The sequence below is a fragment of the Mustela erminea genome, chromosome 14 (genome assembly GCF_009829155.1).
Source record: "Mustela erminea isolate mMusErm1 chromosome 14, mMusErm1.Pri, whole genome shotgun sequence".
Taxonomy (NCBI): domain Eukaryota; kingdom Metazoa; phylum Chordata; class Mammalia; order Carnivora; family Mustelidae; genus Mustela; species Mustela erminea.
Genome location: NC_045627.1, coordinates 50,128,095 through 50,151,787, shown reverse-complemented (window position 1 = coordinate 50,151,787; position 23,693 = coordinate 50,128,095). Strand labels below are relative to the sequence as shown.

Below are 23,693 nucleotides of genomic sequence, written 5' to 3'. Positions count from 1 at the left end.
AACAAAATAGAGGCATCCCGTTATGGTATCTTTGCATCTCTATGGAAGGATCTTCTTTTCAAGTCTTTGGGTTACTTGACATTCTTTTGTTCTCTTTAGATAAAGCACAGGTACTGACCAAGCTTAAAACCTTCCCATTTTCACAGCCGGCACCCTACCTACCTACCACTGAGTAGGGCATGGTGTTCTCTCTGGTTACTGGCATGTGTATGCATGCCAGCTTGTTTCTCCAGTTTGCCCACTAAATGAACAGAGCAGCCAGGAAGCCCAAGGAGACATCTGGACACATATTGTCTGGCCCGCAAACTCCAGCAACACCTCAAGGTCCAATTTTTTTTTTTTTTTTAAGATTTTATTCATTTGACAGAGATCACAAGTAGGCAGAGAGGCAGGCAGAGAGAGAGAGGGGAGGAAACAGGCTCAATCCCAGGACCCTGGGATCATGACCTGAGCTGAAGGCAGAAGCTTTAACCCACTGAGCCACCCAGGTGCCCCTCAATATCCAATTTTAACATTCTCTAATGTGATGGCTTTCCTTTAAGAAGGTTAATAGAATGGCTGGAAGCGACCTTTTCTTCCTCTGCACAGTTTGAGGTGTAGGCCCCAAGAGTGGCAGTTGCATACTCAAATCACATAGCCTTAGTTTGGAATGTAAAATTACCCTTCTACAGTTAGCAGATCCTCAGACACCTTCCCTGATTGCCTGCCTTACATTAGCACACACAGCCAATTTTGTTCTCTTTATACCACTTTTTACTAATTGAAATTACCTTGTTTGTTTAGTTATTGGTTTATGGTCTGAGTTTCTCTGCCCTCCACCCCCCGAATGTAAACTCCATGAGAGCAAAGACCTTGTCCCTCTTATTCTCCGCTCTCTCCTCAGAGCCTAGCTCCTGGAACACAGCAAGTGCTCATACCTGTTAAACACATGAGTGCGATAAGAATAGAATTTCCTCTAAGCATTTCTGAACCTTGTCATCAAGACCTAGCTTTTGAGGGTGGCATGGACTATGTTGGAAACAATAAGGGTGGATGAGGGTAACTGGGTTCTGCCATTTTCAGGGAAGGCAATAGTTTTGATTGATTCAAGTTAATCCATCCAAAGTCATTTCTTGTTGTAAAGATTTTGTGAAGCAAAGGCAGCCCTCAGGCTCTGGATATGGAGGTAAGTTAGAGCCCAGTAAGGAGGAACTCCTGAAGGAATGCCCTTGGCAGGGTGATACTTTAGGTTAGCTTAAAACCCAGTGTTAAATGGACAAAAGCATTGTAAAAGGTAGAGGAAATAGCTACATTTCTCAGCATGGCCACTAATACATTATTCTACTGGTTAGTAATACCCTGTTATGGTTTAGAAGGAACAAACCAAAACAGAAATTGTGTTTAAGAAAAAAGTGGTTATCTAAAATCAGTGCATAAAATAAAGTTCAAAAAATCTGCATTTGTTCTTTTCTTTGTAATGGATTTCTTTCCTTTTTATTTTTCCTTCTGTTTTTACTTCTCAGTTACTTGCTCCTTTTCCCATTTCCATTTCTCTTTGCTTCAGAGCACTTGTTTACTATGATTCAAAGATGGTTTACTGAAGCTCTTGCTGCGAAGTAGCCACTGCGTGGTCCTCCCTAGCCCACAGTCACTGGAGTCCTCTCCCTGCTATCTGTATACCCCTTAAAACTGAACCTAATCCTTTCTTGGCCTTGTGGCAGGAAGAGTCTCAGAGCTCCTGTCCCAAGCCAGAACCCAGCCTCCTGCTACGTTTGCTACTTAATGTGGGGAGCCCCAACCTTGGCTCCTTTCTTTGAACTGACTCACAGCCTCTTTCTTATGCTTGAAGCCCTGGCCTATTAACCTGTGTGGAACCTGATTTTTCCCTGCCTGTTCTCCGGACTCTGCTCTCTAGAGTCAGCCCCAGCCCTGCAGTACACTCTGCTATGCACTCTTACCCTTGGTAGCAACACTTATCAACCTCCGGCTCTTCGCTTCTAGATTCTCTGCCTGTATTCTATCCATCTGTCAGGCCTCCTTTCCCCATAACCTCAAGTTGGGCATCCTGATGCCTGCTGCTCTCCTGGACTACCACCTGTTGTTTACTCACAGCTCTGTGACTATCAGGTACTGCCTAGAGGGCTAGAATTCCTCCCACCGAACACCTGGAGCTGGGGCCTCCCCACCCCAGCCCACAGTAAACCCTTTCCTTCTCCATTCTTAGCAGTCCCCCGCCGTGCCTTTCCCTTTCCTGAGGGCAGTGGGTTTATGGCTTAGTATACTTTATTTGTTAACTAGATAAAAACAAAACAACTAAATATTTTTTATGTGTGCATATATATGTGTGTGTATGTATTGCTTTTATCAAGTTAATGAATAATCAAAGTATAACAGATGTGTGTGTGTGTGTATCTTCGTAAATGTAAAAACCCACACCTGATTCTTCTTACTACTCCTCAACGTTGGTTCTACTCAAGAATTCCTTTGGGACGAGTGGCCCAGAAATGCCCGCATCTGCAGCTGAGTATGACGACCTTGTGAATGACTAGACAAAGGAAGACGAGGTGTCGGGAATGAGGATTCAGACCGATAACTGGGGAAGTACAGTCCTGGATCAGGAATGCTGAGTCATACTGTACCTACTGGATGTGGTCTACACAGTAATCCAGATGTCTTCCAAGGTGTGGTGTGGTGCCACCAATGTGACCAGGCATACTAGTTTATACACCACACATGTTGGTGCCTATCCATGCCCTGGGGGACAGAAACTATCTTATTTTCACTCCACTATATCCCTAGGATTTAGCATACTGCCTGGCACACCAGTAGGTGGTTAGTTAATACTTATTGAATGAATGAATGAATGAATGAATGAATGAACGAACCAACTAGGCATTTTATTGGACTCCTATCCCTAAATAAATGAAGGAATGGATGGATGAACTAGGCATTTTCTTGGACTCCTCTCAAACTTAAAATCTAGTAAAAAAATAATTCCTTCATTTGATATTTGCTTCTGAGTCAGGATTTATTGCCCTTTAAAGAGTTGATATTTCAGTTTGTTCTCTATGGATAGTTTGCCCTCAGTCGTTTATTTTGATCAAGAAAGACAGGGTTATATCTTTGACTTTAAATTTTAACAACTGTTTTTCAATAAATAAAACTTGAGTTCTAGAGTTCTATATGCTCTTTAAAACAACTTCCACACTTCTTTCATGCAGAAGCAGAATCATATAGATAGTCAACCAGGAACCAATATCCCTGTCAGTGTTTCTATAAAAATGTAGATTATTTTACATTTAGTTTGCTATGCACCTTAACACCTGTCTTCTTCACTGTCTACCAGAATTAGTTACTAAGTATCCTCCTAATGGTCATTCCCTCTTTAACTGATCTTGCTCAGTTTTTCCAGATTTCTCTTTTTTTTCATTTTTTAAAAGATTTTATTTGTTTATTTGAGAGAGAGAATGTGTGTGTGTGCACAAGCAGGAGGAGAGGAGCAGAGGGAGAGGGAGAAGCAGGCTCCCCATCAAGCAGGGAGGCTGACTCAGGGCCTAATCCCAAGACCCTGAGACCATGACCCAGGCCAAAGGCAGATGCTTAACTGACTGAGCCACACAGGCACCCAGGCACCCTCCACCTGGCCCTATTGAATAACAGAAAAGTACGACTCGAGCTGCAGGCTGGGAGCCTTATCCCTGGCTTGCTTCAAGAATTTGCTTTTTAGGGTGCCTGGGTGGCTTAGTCGTTAATCGTCTGCCTTCAGCTCAGGTCATGATCCCAGTGTCACCCTCTCCAGCAGCCCTCTGCTTGTGTTCCCTCTCTTGTTGTTTCTTTCTGTTGAATAAATAAATAAATAAGAATCCACTTTTTTATTGTTTAACATTATGTATTTTATATAATGTTCATTATAATATTATATATTTCATATCATGTTACTGTAACATACATATGTAACATTTTATTGTATAACATTATGTACTTTATACCTTTCAGGGCATTTGAGGGAAATGAAAGCAGCAGGATGAGTATTTGTCAGAATTAAGTCAGTTAGAATCCCATGTAAGATGTATAATTAATCAAAATTTTTATTTATTTGATCAAGGTAGATGTTCTTTTGAATAACAAAAGTCTTTCATTGTTATACTTTCAAAATTCAAAGATGATAAAACGTCCAATAATGCGCTTTTAAGAACTGATGAAATACAATGTATTTTAATGCTTCTAAAAGGCAAAACAACACAACCCAGGCCAGTAGTTTGAAATGTTGAGTTTCTAGGTTTTTGACATCTAATCGTATTTTTTGTTACGCACAATCCTCGAATAGCCACACTATGAATGTTAACCTCAAAAGCAGAAACAGTACAGTTCAACTTCATATAAACATGGAAAACAAACAAAAGTGAATAACTTAAGATTCAGTCACAAAGTTTAGAAGAAACACTAGCATGAAGTCACATGCGTGGATTATATTACAAATAAAAAATTAACTTTTGACAGCTGCTTATACTGAAAACATGCCATGACCAGAAGAATTGCAACGTGGTTTTTACCCAGGTTTTTGTCTTTGGAAAGTCAAACTAAACAATCAGAAAAACCTCAGCCGTGCAGTAGAATGACTTTACATCTATCCCGGAAGCTGAACAATAGTGCTTGTTGCTTATGGGGCCATCAGGAAAAGCCAGCTGTGGATTTCTTTCTAGTACAATTAATTGCTTCCGCTGTATATAAAATTGAAAGAATTGGGTGCTTTAGTGCGGAAAAAGGATATCCTGCTACACTGCTCCTATTTCCTCACAAAGGCTATTAGCGAGCCTTTTGCCATTAATTCACATGCATTGGATTATCCTGTGATGAAAGACCGAAAGGCTTTTCATTTTTATAGTCTCTTATCTCCTATTTATTTGGCACCTCTCTGGAGATACCTGCTCTTCTCCCAAGACTGGTTAATTGCTAGGATGTCAGAAGGTAGCTAATGACTGACTTCCTTTTCAGAGACTAATTGTGAGCCCGTCTCCATATTTTTTTCTTGGAGTGGCCTTTCTCATTGCTGAGAAGGTATTCGGAGCTACGTCATTGTTTGAAATGGCAGATACAGCACTCTAAAGCCAAGTTTCAATCCCTGCCCACTGTACACTCTGAGACCAGCAAGTAACCCCTTTATAAATCATCTGTGTGGACCTGAACCGCCCCATAAATAGTCACTTGCTGGTGTGACTACGTAAGTTTTAAATTAGTTAAAAGTAAATAAGGGGCGCCTGGGTGGCTCAGTGGGTTAAAGCCTCTGCCTTCGGCTCAGGTCATGATCCCAGGGTCCTGGGATTGAGAGCCATTGGGCTCTCTGCTTCCCTTCCTCTCTCTCTGCCTGCCTCTCTGCCTACTTGTGATCTCTCTCTCTGTCAAATAAGTAAATAAAATCTTTAAAAAAAATAAAAGTAAATAAAACTCAATTTCTCAATCTAGGCACACTAGTGCTCAATAGCCGCATCTCAGAAGAGTGTGGATATAGAACATTTCCATCATCACAGAAAGTTCTGTTGGACAGTGATGGTAGAGACCATGACCTGCTCAGCTCAGGCCTTGTAACAGTATCTGAGCCCATCTCCAAAACTGATTCTTTCCCCCTTTCTGTTCTCACCATTCAAAACAAATGGTAGAAAGACTACTTTCAGGGATCATTTCTTACTGTTTTTGTTCTTTTTTTTTTTTAAGATCTTATTTATTTACTTGAGAGAGAGAGAGAGCCTGAGAGGGGAGTGAATCAGAGGGAGTCTCAGACTCCCCCCAAGCAGGGAGCCCGATGTGGGACTCAATCTGGGGACTCCAGGATCACGAACTGTGCGGAAGGCAGTCTCCCAACCAACTGAGCCACCCACGTGCCCCCCCGGGATCATTTCTATGGTTTGCTACTAGGGAAGTTTTTGTGAATTTGCAAAGCACCAGAAATAGAGAACTGTTGTTCAATAGGAATAAAATTATGGTTATATAAGAGGGATTCTTGCCACATTACAATAAATAAACTTAAAAATTTTTAAATAGTATAAAATAAAATGTAGAATATAGGCCAAAATACTAATTGTGATTGTCTCCAGATAGTAGGACTAGGATTACTTTTTTCTTCTTCCTATTTATACGTGTTTTTTGGATTTTATTAAATACATATTGCTTTCTTAGTTTAAAAAAAAAATTAAGGTACATAAACCCATTCATTTCTTTTATCACCAATTTCAGACTAAGGAAATTTTATCCAGTCTATGTGTCTAAGAGAGAAGTAGTCATTCTGAGCAACTGTTTCTTAAAATATGACATTCAGCCACCAGCTTTTAGTTCATGGGTAGATCGGTATTCCCTTCGATCCTAGCCTGAAAAGCAGAGAACCTGCGTATGGAGAGTCCTAGAGCCCTGTTAAATAGAATCACAGGACATCTCTCTGGAGGAGATGGCTCTGCATCACCAGCACTCTCCTCCCCGATTTGTTGACTGCTTTGCATTTGTAGACGCCGGTGCAGAGACTGGGGATCAAGACCTCACAGGTTCAGGAGGCTCATGAGGCTGGAGAAGGCTCTGGTTTAACCACTGAGAAGAGAAGCATAAAAAGAAGTCCTCGTTTCCTAAAAGTTCAGGCATGACCATACAGGTTTAATTAGGAACAGCCAGCTGTTTACAGCAAATTATAAACTGTGTAAAGCAGACCTCAGTGGACACGCCCAAGGATGTTCCATGAACCCTTCCTTCCCCAAGTCCGGATTCAGCAGATCTGGCTTGGCGAGGTAGGGTGCTGCAATGCCAGTCAGAGGAGTAGCCCAGAAGTCCTCTTCCAGAACTTTCTATGACCAAAGGAGATGGCCAAATCGCTTATGGAAAACGTCTTTTTCTTTCCTTTTGTCTTTAAAACTTGAAGTCAATCCACTGTTCTCTTGACTGCCTCTGCACCCACCCGGTAGACAGACACTTCAGAACAGGCTAAACAATACGATGCGGTGGGAAGAACATCAACTTTGGAGTCAAAATTCTGGCTGAACTTCCTAATTTTTGACCTTGTGTGGACTTTGTCAACCTCTCTAAATCCCAATCTCTTCATCTATAAAATGGGGATAAATAAATAAATCAAATCTAGTGAGACAAATGTGAAAGTTAAATGAGAATATATGGGAAACAGTTGGCATAGAGTCGATGCTCAATTAATTTTCGTTACCTTTCCTTTTCCTTCTAGAAAGTGATTGGTCCATCAGTATTTATGTTGAGGGGGAAAGAAAACAAACTGTAAAACTCCTAATGAGCCTTACTTCAAATACAGCCCAGTGCCATTCAGTAATTAGTATGTAAGTTCTGGTTCAGCTTGGGCTGGGCTCCAGTTCTTCGTTCCAGCCTTAGCTCAGGAATTTCCTTCTCTAGAAACCCTTTGCTGCCCATTCCCAGGCTGAGTTATTGCCTGATTAGTCCTGTGGCACCTCAAGCTTATTTCTGAAAACCTGGATCCCAAACTCAATCAGTTTCTTATCTAATCGATGCCTACTTTTCTTCAGGGCCTCCTGAACCTACCGTCACCGAAAAGTCACAAGTATGGAAGGAGACTCTGTAGGGGTCTCTGTGGCGATGACCACAGCAGAACAGAATTGTCCTCACTATTGGCCTTCTGTCTTGGACCGCAGGCACTCCCTGGATGCCTTGCACCCATTCTGGAAATGCAAGGAGCCTCTGTCATTCAAAGCGCTTCATCAGAAATAAAAGATAAGACCTTTGTCCTTGAATCTGAAAATTATTTTGAAATCGTCTATTTATACCTACTTTTATGCATCAATGAGACCTTGAGCCAGGCTTAGATAAGGGGACACCTGATTTGCAAATGGAAATGCAGCCCTAAGAATTTACTTAGCGAAATGTTTTGGTTTTTAAAATAAGATTTGTATGTGAGAAAAGGAACTCAGCTCCCAGCTAAGCTGCATCAACATGGCATCCTTTTGCCGTTTCAGTTCTAAATTTCATCAGTATCCTGCCTCGCTATAGATGGGGGGAAAATGATAATCCAAGGCATGTGCTGCTGTGGAAAAGTATTCAGAGTTTTCACAGTTTGACTAACCCATAAATGCACTCCAAATAGCCATTGTTTATAGCTGTTTCTTGTGTAAACAGGTGAGAAAGAAATAATTGAAATAAGCAGTCAATTATTAAGTAATGGGGAAATGCAAGAGTGTGCTGGAAGGACCAAGGATGGAATGCTGGCTCCCAGGATGGCCGAGAAGAGAAGGTAAGTCCGTGACAGGTTAAGAGGCTATAGAAATCCACATTGCTAGTACGTGGGGTCCTGTATGCAGTTAGTGTGGGCGCTACTGAGTGGTCATGGGAAGCCATTTACAAATGTTAAGCAAGACCATTAACTGATGGCCAGATTTATTTTTGAAGAGATATCACTACCTGCTGTGTGGGCGGTGGGTTAGCGGTAGATGGGCGGCCAAAAGGAGACAAGGTCAGGAAGCTGGGGAGATACCTAGAAAAGAGATGTTTGGAGGCAGGAAGGGTCCTAAGGAGGAGCGAAAGGAACAGTTCCCAGACAGATCAGGAAATAAATATGGCAGCCTGTGGTAACTCTTGTCAGAAGGAGCAGTGGTAGGAGAAGACAGACACATAGGATGACTCCCAGATTTCCAGTTTCAATGACCGGGTGGGACCTGCCATGCCCTGAATGAAACGATACGAGAGGAGAAGCAAGTTGGGGGTAGAGCAGTAAACTCAGTCAGCATCAGGTCCAGAATTCCTACACAGAAGAGGTGCAAAGCAGCAGGGCTATGGGACTGGTGCCGAAACTATGTTAACAAAAATCAGCACTCTTTCTGTTCGGATGGGGTGGCATGGGTAAGACGAGTGGCAAATGGTGGGGGCTTCAGCTCCTCCCACCATCCTGAATCCAGCATGGGCATTGTATTGGTTGCAAGAGACAGAAACCAATGGAAGCAAGCTCAAGGATCAAGGGGAAATTTATTACATCAAGAAAGAGATAGGTGTGGCGCCTCAGGAATGACTAGATCCAGGAGCCTTCATGTTGGCAGAACACTTCCTCCTCTTCATTTCTAATCTTTGCTTCTCAGTATCTGTTGGCTTCTCTCTCTCCTATAGCAGACAGACTTTCTCTGCACAGGAGGGAACACAGGGCTTTTGGACTAACATTCTTCCAGCTTGGCCACCAGTAAGAGAAAAACCTATCCCTTTCCAAGCTCCAGGTTTAACAAAATCTCAGGGAAAGGTTCTAACTGTTCTGGTTTGGTTACAAACCCACTTCCCGAACCAACCACTGCACCTCAAGGTACTAAGAGAAAAGATGGGAAGAACCCAGCCATGGCCATTCCTCCAGCCTATGAAATAGGCTGACTTGGAGATGGCTGTAGGATATCCAGGAGAGACAGTAAAGAAAATCTGGATATGTGAGCCTGAGGATCTCAGGAGAGCTGTACATGGAAGACATAGATGTCGAATAATTCAGCAAAGTAGTTGACAGCCTTGACAAAATTCATGGCAGAATTTATGCCACAAGCTCAATAAACACATTAACTTGGGATCATTATTACTTAGATTACCCTTATTATGTATTTTGTAGAGCTTTATTTATTTAAGTTAATCTATTTTTAAAAAATAATCTCTACACCCATTTTGGGGCTCTAACCCATGACCCCGAGGTCAAGAGTCACATGCTCTTCAAACTGAGCCAGCCAGGTGCCCCTATAGAGGTTTAAGTAGGATCAAACAGTAAAGTTCATAGTTAAAACATAAATTGTTTTTAAAAGAAAGAAAATCTTAGAACAGTATATATAGTATGATTCCAATTAAGTAAAACCTAATGTGTGTGTGCAGTTTGTGTGGGTGCGTATACAAGCATGGGTCTGTTTCCCAGATTTCAGAAAACAATGTGAGCTATAGCTACACAGATCTGTTTCCCCGACGTTAGACAACTGTATGAAACTAGTTTTGCCATATTCATCCGAAACTGCTTAATGAACAGTTTCAATTTTTTTTTTTTTCAGGTGAGAGAGCACACTTGAGCAGGGGGAGGAGGGCAGGGGCAGAGAAAGAGGAGACAGAAAATCTTGAGCAGGCTCCACACCCAGCATGGAGCCCCAAACGGGGCTTTATCTCACGACCCTGATCAAGAGTCGGCCACTTAACTGAGCCACCTAGGCACCCCAGGGAAAGTAAAATTTATTCTTCTATCAAAAATGGAAATTCTTGAGGCGCCTGGGTGGCTCAGTGGGTTAAGCCGCTGCCTTCAGCTCAGGTCATGATCTCGGGATCCTGGGATTGAGTCCCGCGTCGGGCTCTCTGCTCAGCAGGGAGTCTGCTTCTCTCTCTCTCTCTCTCTCTCTGCCTGCCTCTCTGTCTACTTGTGATCTCTCTGTCCAATAAATAAATAAATAAATCTTTAAAAAAAAAAAATGGAAATTCTTGGGATCCTGCGTGGCTCAGGCAGCTAAGCATCTGCCTTCGGCTCAGGTCATGATTCCAGGGTCCTCAGATTGAGTCCCACATCAGACTCCTTGCTCAGCAGGGAGCCTGCTTCTCACTCTGCCCCTCCCAGCTACTTGTGCTTGCGCGCGCTCTCTCTCTCAAATAAATAAATAAAGTCTTTTTTAAAAAAAGTGGAGTTCTTTTTTTTTTTTTTAAGATTTTATTTATTTATTTGACAGACAGAGATCACAAGGAGGCAGAGAGGCAGGCAGAGAGAGAGGAGGAAGCAGGCTCCCTGCCGAGCAGAGAGCCTGATGCGGGGCTCGATCCCAGGACCCTGGGATCATGACCCGAGCCGAAGGCAGGGGCTTTAACCCACTGAGCCACCCAGGCGCCCCATAAAAAAGTGGAGTTCTTGGATTCAAATATTTATCTCCTTTCAACTGGCAGGAATTTGACAGCATTATGTGGCATGTCTTACTGAGACCTACAATGTCTTCTGTGCTCCTCGCCTCCTCTCTTACTGCCCTCTCCTTAGTTGTACTTTCAAGCCTGGGCCTTCCCCGTGCCAAAATCCTTCCCTTAAAGCCTCCACATGTATTTTTCCCTCCTTCTGAAACACTCTATCTCAAACTTTGGTATGGTTGGTTTCTTCTCATCATTCAGACCTCCCTCAGCTCGAATATTATCTCCAAGAAGGTCTTCCCTGACTAAAGTCCCAGCCAAAAGTAGCTTACTGTGCCCCCAACACCACGCTCTTGTTTTATTTTCCTGTAGCACTCACTGCCTCAAATTATACTGATGATGTATACCAGCTTCTTGCTCGTCTTGTCCCTGAAAGTGAAAGCAGGAACCTTGTCTGGATTGTACACCCTCCATCCCTACACCGGAGCCCAGCCACTCACTGAATGTTTGTTGAATGAAAAGATATATTGCTGGAATATTATTCAGCACTATAAAAGAATGAGGCGTCAAGCCATAAAAAGACCTAGAGGAAACTTAAATGCATATTACTAAGTGAACGAAGCCAACAGCCTACAAAGGCTACATACTGTGTGATTCCAACTCTATGACAGTCCAGAAAAGGCAAAACTATGGAGACAGTAAATAGATCATTGGTTGTCAGGGGCTAGGGGAGAGGAAGAGGTGAGTAGGTACAGCACAGAAGGCTCTTTTTTTTTTTTTTAAAGATTTTATTTATTTATTTGACAAAGAGAGATCACAAGTAGGCAGAGAGGCAGAGAGAGAGGTGGGGGAAGCAGGTTCCCTGCTGAGCAGAGAGCCTAATGTGGGGCTTGATCCCAGGACCCTGAGATCATGACCTGAGCTGAAGGCAGAGGCTTAACCCACAGAGTCACCCAGGCACCCCAACACAGAATGCTTTTACTGCAACTCTGTATGACGTCGAGATGTCATCATACATTTGCTCAAACCCAAGGCATATGAGTGTGTCAAACCCACTAAGAGTGAACCCTAACATAACCTGTGGACTCTGGGTGATAATGACACCTCAGTAGGGGTTCAGCAATTGTAATGAACGTCCCACTCTGGTGGGGGTTGCTGATAATGGGGGAGGCTATGTGTGAGTTGGAGCAAGGAGAATCTGGGCCACCTGTGTACCTTCTGCTCAATTTTGCTGTGAACCTAAAACTGCTCTGAAAATTAAATCTATTAAAAAAACAACAGCAACATACATTGCCCAAGTTGTTGCGATGATTGCAGTGTGTGAGTGGAACATGGAGAAAAATTCTTACCTTGGTCAGGATTGTCCTGGGAAAGCTAGAACCTGGAAAGCCTAAACCCAAACTTTAAGAAGTCTTTCAAAATTGGAATTCCATATTCTGTGCTAAATTAAATGAAGCAAGTTTCTTTACTGGGGAGCGGGCACTAGTACAGCTCACGTATGTATACCGTGACTCTCTAGAATGAACAGTGTATGCAGCCCTTTCCTATGATTTGATCCAGAACCTGTTCTTTGTGCCCCATCTCTGTCATGCAGGAGCCTGAGTCCGGATGAATGCCAGTGGTTAGCCTGGAGAGTGGCTTCCAATAGTCAGCTGTTTCGCCTCAGAACTAGTCCAACATGTTAGTTATTATCTTGTTTTGCAGATTCCAAACCCCTAGAATCTAAGTTCCATGAGAAGAGCGGTTTTTGTTTGTTTTATTTACTATTATTTTCCCAGTGTCCAGACCAGCACCTGAATAGAGCAGGTGCTCAATAAATATCAGTTGAAAGAATGAATGAATGAACAAATGAATAAACAAATTTTCTTCTGTGAAAAGGACAGAAATTCTAGCACAAGGTAATTCTACCAAATTTTCATCCAGGTGGTTCATATTTCCCAGCTCCTTGTGTAATATTTATTCTTGCTTCAAGTTTTCCCAAAGCATTTTTTTCTGAATGGACACATTGAAGGAGTTAAGAAAATCAAGGAATGTGGTACAAAAACAATGAATACTGTTACGCTGAAAAGAAATTTTAAAAAAAGAAAAGAAAAGAAAAGAAAATCAAGGAAGAGTAAGGACCTTGGGCTCAGTTCTCACCTACTCCATTGGTGATAATGGTCACTAACATTTGTGTTGTAATTTCTAACAAAAGCTATTGCATTTAGCTCTCAAAACACCTGGGAGGCAGGTGTCAGTACCTTCACTCTCAGAAGGGATGAGAGTTGGTCTGCCAATATCACCCTGTTGATATTAGATCACCTTGATCTAAGCCCTGGTCTTAACATGTCAAAGTCCATGTTCAGTGCATGGTCCCCAGCTGCTTCCCCAGAAGACCGAATGTACTGGGAAGCTATTTCCCCTTTCTTGGTTTCCACATCTGGAAAGTGCCCAGGGGATTTCTTAGATTCCTTCCAACTTTACATTCTATGACTCTATGAGACTCCTTTTTTTTTTTCTTTTTCTCCATCTAAATTGCTACAGCTTTGAAAAGTACTAAAATAATATCTTATTCCTTCTTGCAATCGCACAGCTCTTTGAAAATCTGATTGAGGTACTAAAAAAAATCAAATAAATTATAAACATTTTCTCTTTCTTTTCAAGTAATGCCTGGAAACAGAATACCTTAACAAAGAGGGAATTGGGGCGCCTGGGTGGCTCAGTGGGTAAAGCCTCTGCCTTCGGCTCAGGTCATGATCCCAGGGTCCTGGGATCGAGCCCCACATCGGGCTCCCTGCTCAGCAGTGAGCCTGCTTCCCCCTCTCACTCTCTGCCTGCCTCTCTGCCTACTTGTGATCTCTGTCTGTCAGATAAATAAATAAAATCTTTAAAAAAAAAACCAAAAAACAAAGAGGGAATTGGTTTCGTTAAGCATAGTATCCTCAGAAGGGTCTTCCTTATTAAAAAAGAAAAAAAGTGCCATGAGAGGGTTTTTCTGTGAGCTTATTTCAAAACAAAAGACATGGAAGAAAATATACCAACTTTTCTGGAAATGGAGCCATTTAGAACAGAATAAAAATAAATAAATCCGAAATATTTAATCACCTACTAGCTAAATAAATAAACTTTTCCAAAAAGAAAAGGCAAAGCCTGGTCTTCACTTTATTATTTACCTGATCAATTCCCTTTGTATGCAAAACATTTGTATTATTCACATATCCTTGTCTGTTTAAACAAAGCAATTAAACTGCTGTTGAACCACACAGTCAACAGAGCAAGTGAGTTATTTGTGCTTCTTCTCCGTAGGACATTTTGTTTTGCCTTAAACTTTTTTTTCATCTGTATGGAAATAATCTAGTTTTGGTGTCATGTGAAAAAACTTTACACAGAAATATCTGTATTTGCTCATCCTTTTTTAGGTTTTATTGTGCTAAAAAGTAGAATTCACACAAGCAAAAACAAAACAAAACAAAAAAACAAAAAAAAAAACCCAAACCAAACAAACATGCAAAATATTTTTGTGCACACCTCTATCACACTACTTTCCACTTTTGAAATCTTGAAGAAAAAAAAAAAATCCCAAAGCAAAAGTACCTGAGTTGAAAAGCTAACATTATAAAAGCTAGATTCCTAACACAAACACTGCAGACATAAATCACTCCATTGCAAAATTTATAAGTGTTTATAAGTGTTAAATAAGCATCAAAAATGAAGACACCAGAACTGTAGATCCAAAGTGTACTCCCCACCAGGAACTATTAGAAATTGTTTGGTGTCCTAGGACAGCCCTGATGTTAACTTGAAATAGATACAACCTTATCCTCAAAGCTACGCCAAACTTGCAAACACCGAGGGAACCCCATATTCAAAACTATCCTCTTCTCCTACTACCTTTAAAATGGTTTTTGTGTATGTGTTTTGGTAAATTAAAGAGTCTCTCAGAAGCAACACTCGCTCTCTCTGAGATGTAGAAAAACCGATTCAGTAAATGACCATGATGAAGTCCTTCTTTGAGATGCTTCACTTTTCCTTTTAATGATCATGTACTTTTTTAATGATCGCACGGGCATGTGTGCGTCCATTTGCGCCTAACCCCTTTTAAAAGATATTTTTGGAAACTTAACCCTTGGGAACTGTTTTTCCTTTCCTCTAGACCAATCCCTGAAAACGTGTTTTTGTTTTCATTTTTGCTTTAAGAGAAAGCAAGAGCTTTTCTGTACAACCAACAACCTCCTTATCCCTGTATATTTGAACTTTCCAAAAATAACAGAATGCTCCAAGGTACTTGTTTGCAACTCCTGAAAAATCTCCAGTCACTCCCAGCAGATTCTACTGTCTGGTACTTTAGATTCACTTTCTTACTGCACAACAGGTAAAGAAGGGCCCGGTGGTAGGAGCACAATTATGTACGAGACACAGCTTCACCCCTGGAAAAAAAACAGGGGCCTCCTGCTAGGGACGCATCCTGCTGCTTCTTTCTCCTTCAAGGAGAAGGAACACACTCAGGGAGAAAGACAGTCCCCTGGAAGCCTCAGTTCTCAGAAGAAAAAAAATGTTCTAATGCATTCTCATAAAACATGCAAAGAGAAAAATCCAAAACAGGAGTGAGGAGAGAGTAGCAGTGAGTTGGAAGAGTGCCTAACTATTGTGTTCAAGTGAGAAACACCCCCTCAGACTGCCTGCTTCCATGCCTTGTTCCATGAGCGTAATGACAGTGCTTCCTGAAGGGAAAGAGAATGTACCATTTCCAGGCTCAGAAACCAAGCTTCTCTCTTTGTCACCTAACAGCTTTAAAATGCTTTCTTAACTCAAACTATCACTAATGTTTAAAGAAGTTTGAAGACCCAAGACTATTTCAATAAGTACTTAAACAAGTTCTAGATCAACTCAGCTTATCCATTGTCAAACTATAGGCCCGAATGGCAAATGAGTACCGTATCAGTCCCTCTTCGCCTCCCAACAGTCAACACCCCGGCACGTAATCAGTGCACTGTGTTGAAAGGAACCCTTGAGAAGCCTGGTGCAGGTCTGAGGTGGGAGGTGCTGCCAACACTGGTGTTCTTACTGAGGCTGACAGAAAGTAACGCTCCTCTCCCCATGCAGAGTTCGGGCATATTCCCAGCCTAGTCTGCCATCCTGTTTCAGACACCGTCTCTCTCTTCTTGTCCACAGCTCATCACGCCTGTTGGGGGAAGGGGTGCTGAGGAAGACTTCATAAGTGAGCCGTCCCAGGATTGGGAGAGAAAAACATGCATAAGCCTGGACATTCACGCTCACGAACTTCATAAAGCAAAACAAAGGCTAGACACAACCCAGAGTCGCTTTAAAATCTCCTCTCACACACAGCAAAGCAAAACTGGAAAAATCCAATTCCACTTTCCCATCACAATTCAAAAAGGAGCTCAACCTTCTGGGGACATAGGATGTCTTAGACGTGAGCCAGAGCCCTTCCTAAAGCCCTGTCAACCGCCCCGCGGCTCCCAGAAGGCACCTCCTAGATGCCTGGACTCCCTCAGAACGCTCAACTCTGTTCCAGGTCTGAAGTCTGATGCGCAGAGGTGGCTCCGTGACGCTAGTAACGGAATAACACTTCCTTTTTTGGCGAGGAAAGCCCAATCGGTCTCAGCTAACAAGCCCTCAGCTATGGCTCTAAAAATACCCCACAGCGAGTACTGTTTGGCACTTGGGTCTGCTTGCCAGACAAGCTCTAGAGAACTCCACAGCACACTCCAGAGTCTCCAACAGCGCCCTGAGCTCTGTCCCTGCTCTGGTGACCTCAGGGAAGGGTGTCGCTTCGAGAACATGACTTTTTTTTGTTTTTCACTTTGGAGTTCTTGGAATTCTGTTCTGAACATTTGAATTACCACTCCAGCCTTGGATTAATTACTAGCTTGGTTGAGGAATCTTCATTTGGCTTCTAGTCTGAACTATGCAAATACACGATCTGTGTGCAGAAGGAAGGACTAAAATTATACTTCAAAAGGGCTCAGTAGCTTCCTGTCTTCCTCCTTTCCCCCAAAAGAAACATCAGCCTCCTTGAATCCTTTGTTGCCAGCGGCAGGAGCGGCTCCCGGCCTGTCCGCATCAGACGCTCCGGGCTCCCTACACGTTGATAGCGTGTGCGTGCTTCTTACACAGGGGTCTGTCCTTCTTGGAGTAGAAAGGCTGCCCCTCCAGATTCACGTGGCAGACCTGAGACAGAGGAAATGGACAGGCATGAGGCGGGGCCTAGCTTTCCCCACCACAAATGCTTAATGATGTAAGCAGAGTGGACAGTCGAACTACATAACATTTAAGACTCCCAAAGAGGAACACAGAACTAAACTCAAATGAAACAAAATGGAACACACAAAAAAATACACAAGATGAAGATGATCGATGGATGCTATCCAAAGTTTACAAGAAAACAGTACAAAACCATGAGTCAATATCCACGGGCGTGATTAACATCCAAGAAAATACCATTAGGAAACTAACAAAACATATCAGAAAAGATTACCTCACTAATATTTAAAGGAAAAATAAATTAAAGCCTCCATGAGAGACCCCTAGGTATCTATTAGTCTAACAAAATAAATAAAACAAACAAACAAAAAACCCCTTCAATCACATGTTACCTTTAATCTTAGAAGACTAGCTAAAAAACAAAAAGAAAAAAAAAAGTACCAATCAACACTCAACAATGCCTACTCATGCACTGCTAAGGACACAGCTTGGTGAATCAGCTCAGCCTTCTGTAGGGGGTGTGACAATACCAGAGAGGAATGGTAAAGATGCCCAGTACCACCCAGGAGAGGTTCATCCTGCAGAAACTATTGCACGGAACAATGTGTGCTCAGGCCAAAACTAAAAATTACCAAAATGCCTCTCAATAGGGAGATGACTAAGTAGATTCCTACAGTACATTCTCCAATGGAATGCCACCATGAAAACGATCAATCCAATATGGAAAAGCATTGCAGGGAGACATTATATGAAAGAAAAAGAGGCAAATTGATATGTCCCCATGATGACAGCATGTGAGTGCACTTTGAAGATGGAGACATCACAGAGAGAAGAAAGCTCAGTCATGTATGTTGAGGCTACTGTGGGTGAAGCAGGAGGCCAGACACTCTATATACATGATCTCATTTAATCCCCACAAAAAGTTATAGGAAGGTATGACTTGTCCCCATTTCATAAGGGAAAACTGCAGTTCATAGAGCTAAGTGTGTTGCTTAAGTCAGAGACCCAGCAAGTTGTAGAGCTGGGACTTGGTGTCCAGGTCTGCAAGACTCCAGCTCTAGCTCATCTTCCACTCACCCCACTGCAGAGAGGGGCTATGCTTACTTAAAATTGTTCTGGGCTTACAGGACTTGTATTGAGGTATCCTCCAAGTTTATTGGACTACCAGTATGTAGGCTGGCCCTGGGTGGGCAGTAGGCCAAGGTGTCAGAGTTACCTGGGAAGTCAGTTTGGCTGGGATGGGCCCCAGGGTCATAGACAGCACTGAGCAGATGAAGTAGGCACCACACCCAGGACATGGACATCAGAAGACGTGCAAGTAGGGGCGCCTGGATGGCTCAGTCGTTGAAGCATCCAACTCTTGATTTCATGTCATGTCATGATATCAGGGCCATGAGATCAAGCCCCATGTTGAACTCCACACTGGGTGTGGAGCCTCCTTAAGATTCTCCCTCCCTCTCTCTTTCTCTTTCTCTCCCTCTGCCTGTCCCCCTACTAAAAGAGAAGAAGGAGGAGGAGAAGGGCAGCAGGTAGAGTTTCCATATACAGAAGGCATGAAGATAGAGAAATCATCCTCTTGAGATGAGCTAGCTCAGTGAGCATGCGACCACTCGAAGACAGTTGGAAAGAAAAGCAGCATCACAGTGGTCCCTCGTGGGCCAGTTGAGAATGTAATACTCGGGATTACACAGGGCTGACAATGGGCCCTGGGAAACAATGGTGTAAAAAAGTGACCAGAAACATCCCAGGTGGAGGCAGTGATATTGAGTGAAACCAGGCTCTTGGGGTGGCCTCAAGCTGCTGGTGAAGATGTGGAGACAAGCCCAAGATCCAACAGTGAGGATGGGTTTCATGGAGATAGAAAGGCAGCTCTGGAGTGAGTTGTCAAGGAGCTGCTTGTCAACGTCTGGGGCTCTGCCTAGTCTGGGACAATGCTGGTTACTTGTAAGAACTGTGGGATAAGTTGGAGAGTGTATTGGGAGACTAAAGGCCCAGAAGTAAGCAAGGGCCAGATCCTCAGGGGTGGCTAATTGATAAGATGGAGCTGAGGGCAGAAAACATCACAGAAAGGTTGTGTTCAGTGTCCTGGGCTAGGAGACTCTAAGTGGGATACATGGTGGCTTCCTGGTAGGGTCTCCCGACTACTCAGGCACAACAGGGATGGTTCAAGCTCCAGGCTCCGTGGTCAAGTGTCATCAGGACCCGGGTGAGTAGGAATCATGGATGGTGCTGGGAGACAAGGACATCGGCCAGCTGAAGGAGCCACTAGGACTGCCGCCTTCCCCTCCTGATACCCACACCAGTGGGGAAGGGTTGGAGACCCACCAAGACTTAAAGGAAAAGAGGGGCCACTCTATCCACTACCTACTAAAGATAGGCCCCACATCTTTTCCATTGGAACTCAAGTGCCAAAGCCAGATAGGAGCTTAACCCCTTACCCCAACCCACACAGCCCTTCTCAATCATCATTTTATTATTTATTTTTATTTTTATTTTATTTTATTTTTTTTAGAAAGAGAGAACAAGTAGCGAGGGGCAGAGGGAGAAGAAAAGATAATCTTAAGCAGACTCCATGCTCAGCACAGACCCCGATGTGGGGCTCCATCTCAAGACCCTGAGATGACCCAAGCTGAAATCAAGAGTCGGACACTTAACTGACTGAGCCACCTAGGGGCCCCATCTCAGCCATCAATTTATGTGCTTGGGACTTTAGAGAGGCTATCTTGTTCTATTCTTTAATCGCTTATAAATTTCAACTTTGTTTCCTTTCAAGATTCCAAACTCCTTGAAGGTAGCGATTTGTTCTGGCATACTTTTTTTTTTTTTAGATTATTTATTTGTTTATCTGACAGAGAGAGATCACAAGTAGGTAGAGAGGCAGGCAGAGAGAGGGGGAAGCAGGGCCCCCACTGAGCAGAGAGCCCGATGTGGGGCTCGATCCCAGGACCCTGAGATCATGACCTGAGCCGAAGGCAGAGGTTTAACTCACTGAGCCACCAGGCACCCGATGGGATACTCTTCTGTCCTCCAAATCAAGCAATATTTGGTAAGCTGAATTTGCCTAAAGTTATGTGTTCTCCTGAGATCTAACTGACGGGAAAACAGCTAATCAGCTGGGAGAGCTAGTTCTGATTTTCCTTTCTTACTAGGTTTTTTTTTTTATTATAAGAAAATACACGCATCAAAGATGATTTAGAAATAGAAAGTGATGATGGGACGCCTGAGTGGCTCAGTCAGTTAAGCATCCCAGGGTCCTAGGATCGAGTCCCGCATCTGACTCCTTGTTCAGCAGGAGTCTGTTTCTCCCTCTACCTGCTGCCCTCCCTACTTACGCTCTTTCTCTGACAAATAAATATAATCTTAAAAAAATAAAATAAAAAGTGATGGAAAAGGACTCCCCTCCCCCCCAACCATCAGTTTTCCAATCAAAAATTAAAACCAAAACCATGTTCCACTTCACTGTATCTTAACAGGGCAGTGAGTGCCACACAGGGCCACTTTGGAGGAAGACATAATGATTCACCATGCCGATTCTCCAAAGGACAGGACTTGCCTGGTTTTTCTGCATAGACCCTTTTGCAGTGCTATGGGTCTCTCGCACCTTGCCAGAACTTATTTATAATCTTGGCCTGAACAACCCTACACTTTATTGCTTCTTCTGCTCTCTCTCTCTGGGATTTGTGCCACTGTGACTTTCAGCCAAACTCAGTGAGCTCAAGGGAGCAGACCCATGCTCACCTTTTCCGTGGTACCCTCTCCATGTGACACACACCTCTCATCAGCCCGCCCTTAGAGAACAGGCCTTCTGTGCCACAGTCTGCCCTGGACCTTCTCCAAGTCTCTTGGATCCTTCTAGAAGTCGGGCAACCAGACTTACAGGCAGTGTCTTAGGATCAGACAAGCCACGGCTTGAATGCAGGGGTCAGAGGGCTCTATGTGCCTTGCTGAGCCATGGCTCTGTGGGAGACAACCGGAAAGCCAGTATATTCACATCACTGTCCCTTTTCAGAGGGAAGGACCTGATGTACTCAAAGGACCCTAAAAGGCAATTAGAAAATCTATTCCAAAAGCTAGAAAATTGGAGTGTTTAGGTTGAATTGTGTTATTTCCTCCCCCAAATTTATATGTTGGAAGATACTCCCTGTACCTTTAATCTACTTGGCACAGGGACACACCAATGACCTTCTTTGAAAGCAGGATCTTTGTGGATATAATTAAGGTGTAAGTTAAGATGAGGTCATTAATCCAATAGGACCAGTGTTCTTATAAGAAAAGGAGAAGCTGGGTGCCTGGGTGCCCCAGTTGGTTAAGCAAATGCCTTCAGCTCAGGTCATGATCCCGGAGTCTTGGGCTTGAGTCCCGCACCGGGCCTCCCCACTCAGCGGGTATCCTGTTTCTCCCTCTCTTCCCGGCTCCTGCTTTCTCTCACTATCCCTGTCTCATTCCCTCCAATAAATAAATAAAAACCTTAAAAAAAAAAAAAAAAGGAGAAGCACATAGAGACAGACACACACAGAAGAGGGTGCCATGCAGAAACACAGACACACATAGGGCAGGCTGCCAGGGGACCATGGAGTCCGAGACTGAAGTTCTGCAGCTATGATTCAAGAAACACCAAGGATTGCTGGCAACCGCCCAAAGCTCAGGGAGAATGCATGGCCCTGCTGTGGATGTCTAGTCTCCAGAGCTATGAGACAGTCCATTTCAGTTGTTGAAGCCACTGGGTTTTGGTCCATTGTTACAGCAGACCTGGCAAACTCACATTCAGAGTCAACACAGTGCACTCCATGCACTGTGGAGTGTGGGAGTGGTGTAGACACTGATGTGTGTTGCTGTAAACTTTATGATGAGGGTTTCCTCTATTATAAGCCTATCAAAATGGTTCAAGTGGAAACTGCATGGATATTTGACACATGGCCACACTTTACCTTGAGCAGTACTTGTAAAACAAAACAAAACAAAACAAAACAAAAGTGGTAGCAGCACATTAATTTTCCCAAATAAAGTTCAGTCAATTGCAGACTCACATCACAGGCCTTTCTCAGGGATGAATATTTCCTAGATGTAAGGCAGAGTCTTAATGTCAGTGAACTCATTGCTGTGTCCCCTCCCCAACCCGAAGCCCTCATAAGGAAAATGCCAATTTCATGGGAAAAACAACTTGGCTGTTTGGAAGAAATAGATGGCACATGGTTAACAGTTATGTAGGGCTTATCTCTGGCAACTATGTATCAAGAACAAGACCATTTAGAAAATAAAATGATAGCCCCCATTCCTAAAGAGTCCATCAAAAGAAGAAGCCCTATCTCAGCCTTTCATAGAATGAGTCAAAAAGCTCCAACCTAGTGTTTCTTGGTGCAAATTTTGGGGAAAATCCTTGAAACACTTCATCACATTTAAAGCAACTTATAATCAGAAGAAACCCCCCTGCTTTATTATTCACTGCTCCCAATGATGGAGAGCATTGCTAGTGAGGCAAGCTGCTGGTATGACAGATCCTGGGAGAGTACTCTTTTCCTTAGTGAAATGGAGAGTAACAAAAGCCACACTGGTTTAGAAGTAATTATTAGTAATAAACTTGGCTTGACTGTGACATATCCAGATACCATGGTACTTCTAAAAATGATCAGAATATCAGAGCACCAGGGTTGAAAGGGATGTAGACAGTTGATCACCTGGCCCCGCTGGGTCCCTCTTGCCCCTTCTCAGAAAGTCAGAACCCCCAGCCCCAGCTAATCACATACTGCGCAGATGAAGCAGGTGTCATGCCAGGTGTGTCCCAGGGCTTCAATAAACTTGTCACCGGCTTCCACGGGGAAATCACAGCCATGACACTTGGTGCTGAACAGATTGACGTAGTCTGAAATGAAAGGCAGAGTGAGGACCAGGCATCCAGGCAGGCTGGGAGAAGCATCCTGGACACACCAACCTGATGCCCTAACAATGACATCACACCACAAATCACTGAGCGGGGGCAGTGGGTATGATCTAACTGGTTTACTTGTTGTCTTGCAGACAAAATGCTCAGCTATATGATTGTGGTTTCTTTTCTTTTCAATCATTTGCACAGGTGGTCTATGGATTCAGGCTTAGTTATCACTCTGTGCTGGTTTGATTTGCAAACACTCTCCAGACCTGTCGTTAACTTTCTACAGGGTGATTTTCTCCTCTGCCTTTACAGCCCAAACAGACCAATCCCAAAAAGAAGAAAAAAATCATATTTCCAGATAGCTTGAAAGGAGAGCTCTTAACATTTTCAGGAGTTATATAGTATGTTATTTGCCTGGCGATTCTTCTCTCATTGGGCATTTGTGTTGATAACAAATTTTTACCACTGGAAACAATATCTGAGCTACTATGTTAAAACGTGTCCCCTTCCCTGCCTCACCAAAGAGATAATAATACCATGTATTGCTTGTATAATGCTTTACAGTTCACCAAGCATTCTCGCATAGATGGTATTCTTTACTAGAATCTCAATGTCATGGTCTGTGGATTTGTATGTACTAGTTTTCTTGCCACCCTCAACACAGTGCCTGGCACACGAGTTAGTACCCAACACATACATGTGGGATGAATAAGGGAATGGACGAACCAGTGAATCAACAAATCAATGAATGAACTCAATCTTCAAAAAACCCCTCCAAGATTGAACTAATTATTTTTTC

General features: G+C 43.1%; 1 protein-coding gene across 6 annotated transcripts in view; it reads right to left on the bottom strand.

Moving 5' to 3' along the window:
• Positions 1–14,685: 14,685 nt before the first annotated feature.
• The window catches only part of LDB3 (LIM domain binding 3), a 59,713-nt gene continuing 50,705 nt past the window's right edge, over positions 14,686–23,693 (bottom strand). For 4 of the 6 annotated variants that reach the window (XM_032312843.1, XM_032312846.1, XM_032312844.1 and 1 more), the window contains 2 exons: positions 22,770–22,885; positions 14,686–16,992 (listed from right to left, as the gene is read on the bottom strand). In XM_032312843.1, the coding sequence (XP_032168734.1) occupies positions 16,903–16,992; positions 22,770–22,885 (206 nt within the window). In that variant the 3' untranslated portion in view covers positions 14,686–16,902. The remainder of the gene's footprint in view (positions 16,993–22,769; positions 22,886–23,693) is intronic. The other 2 variants (XM_032312845.1, XM_032312848.1) reach the window with 1 other exon arrangement.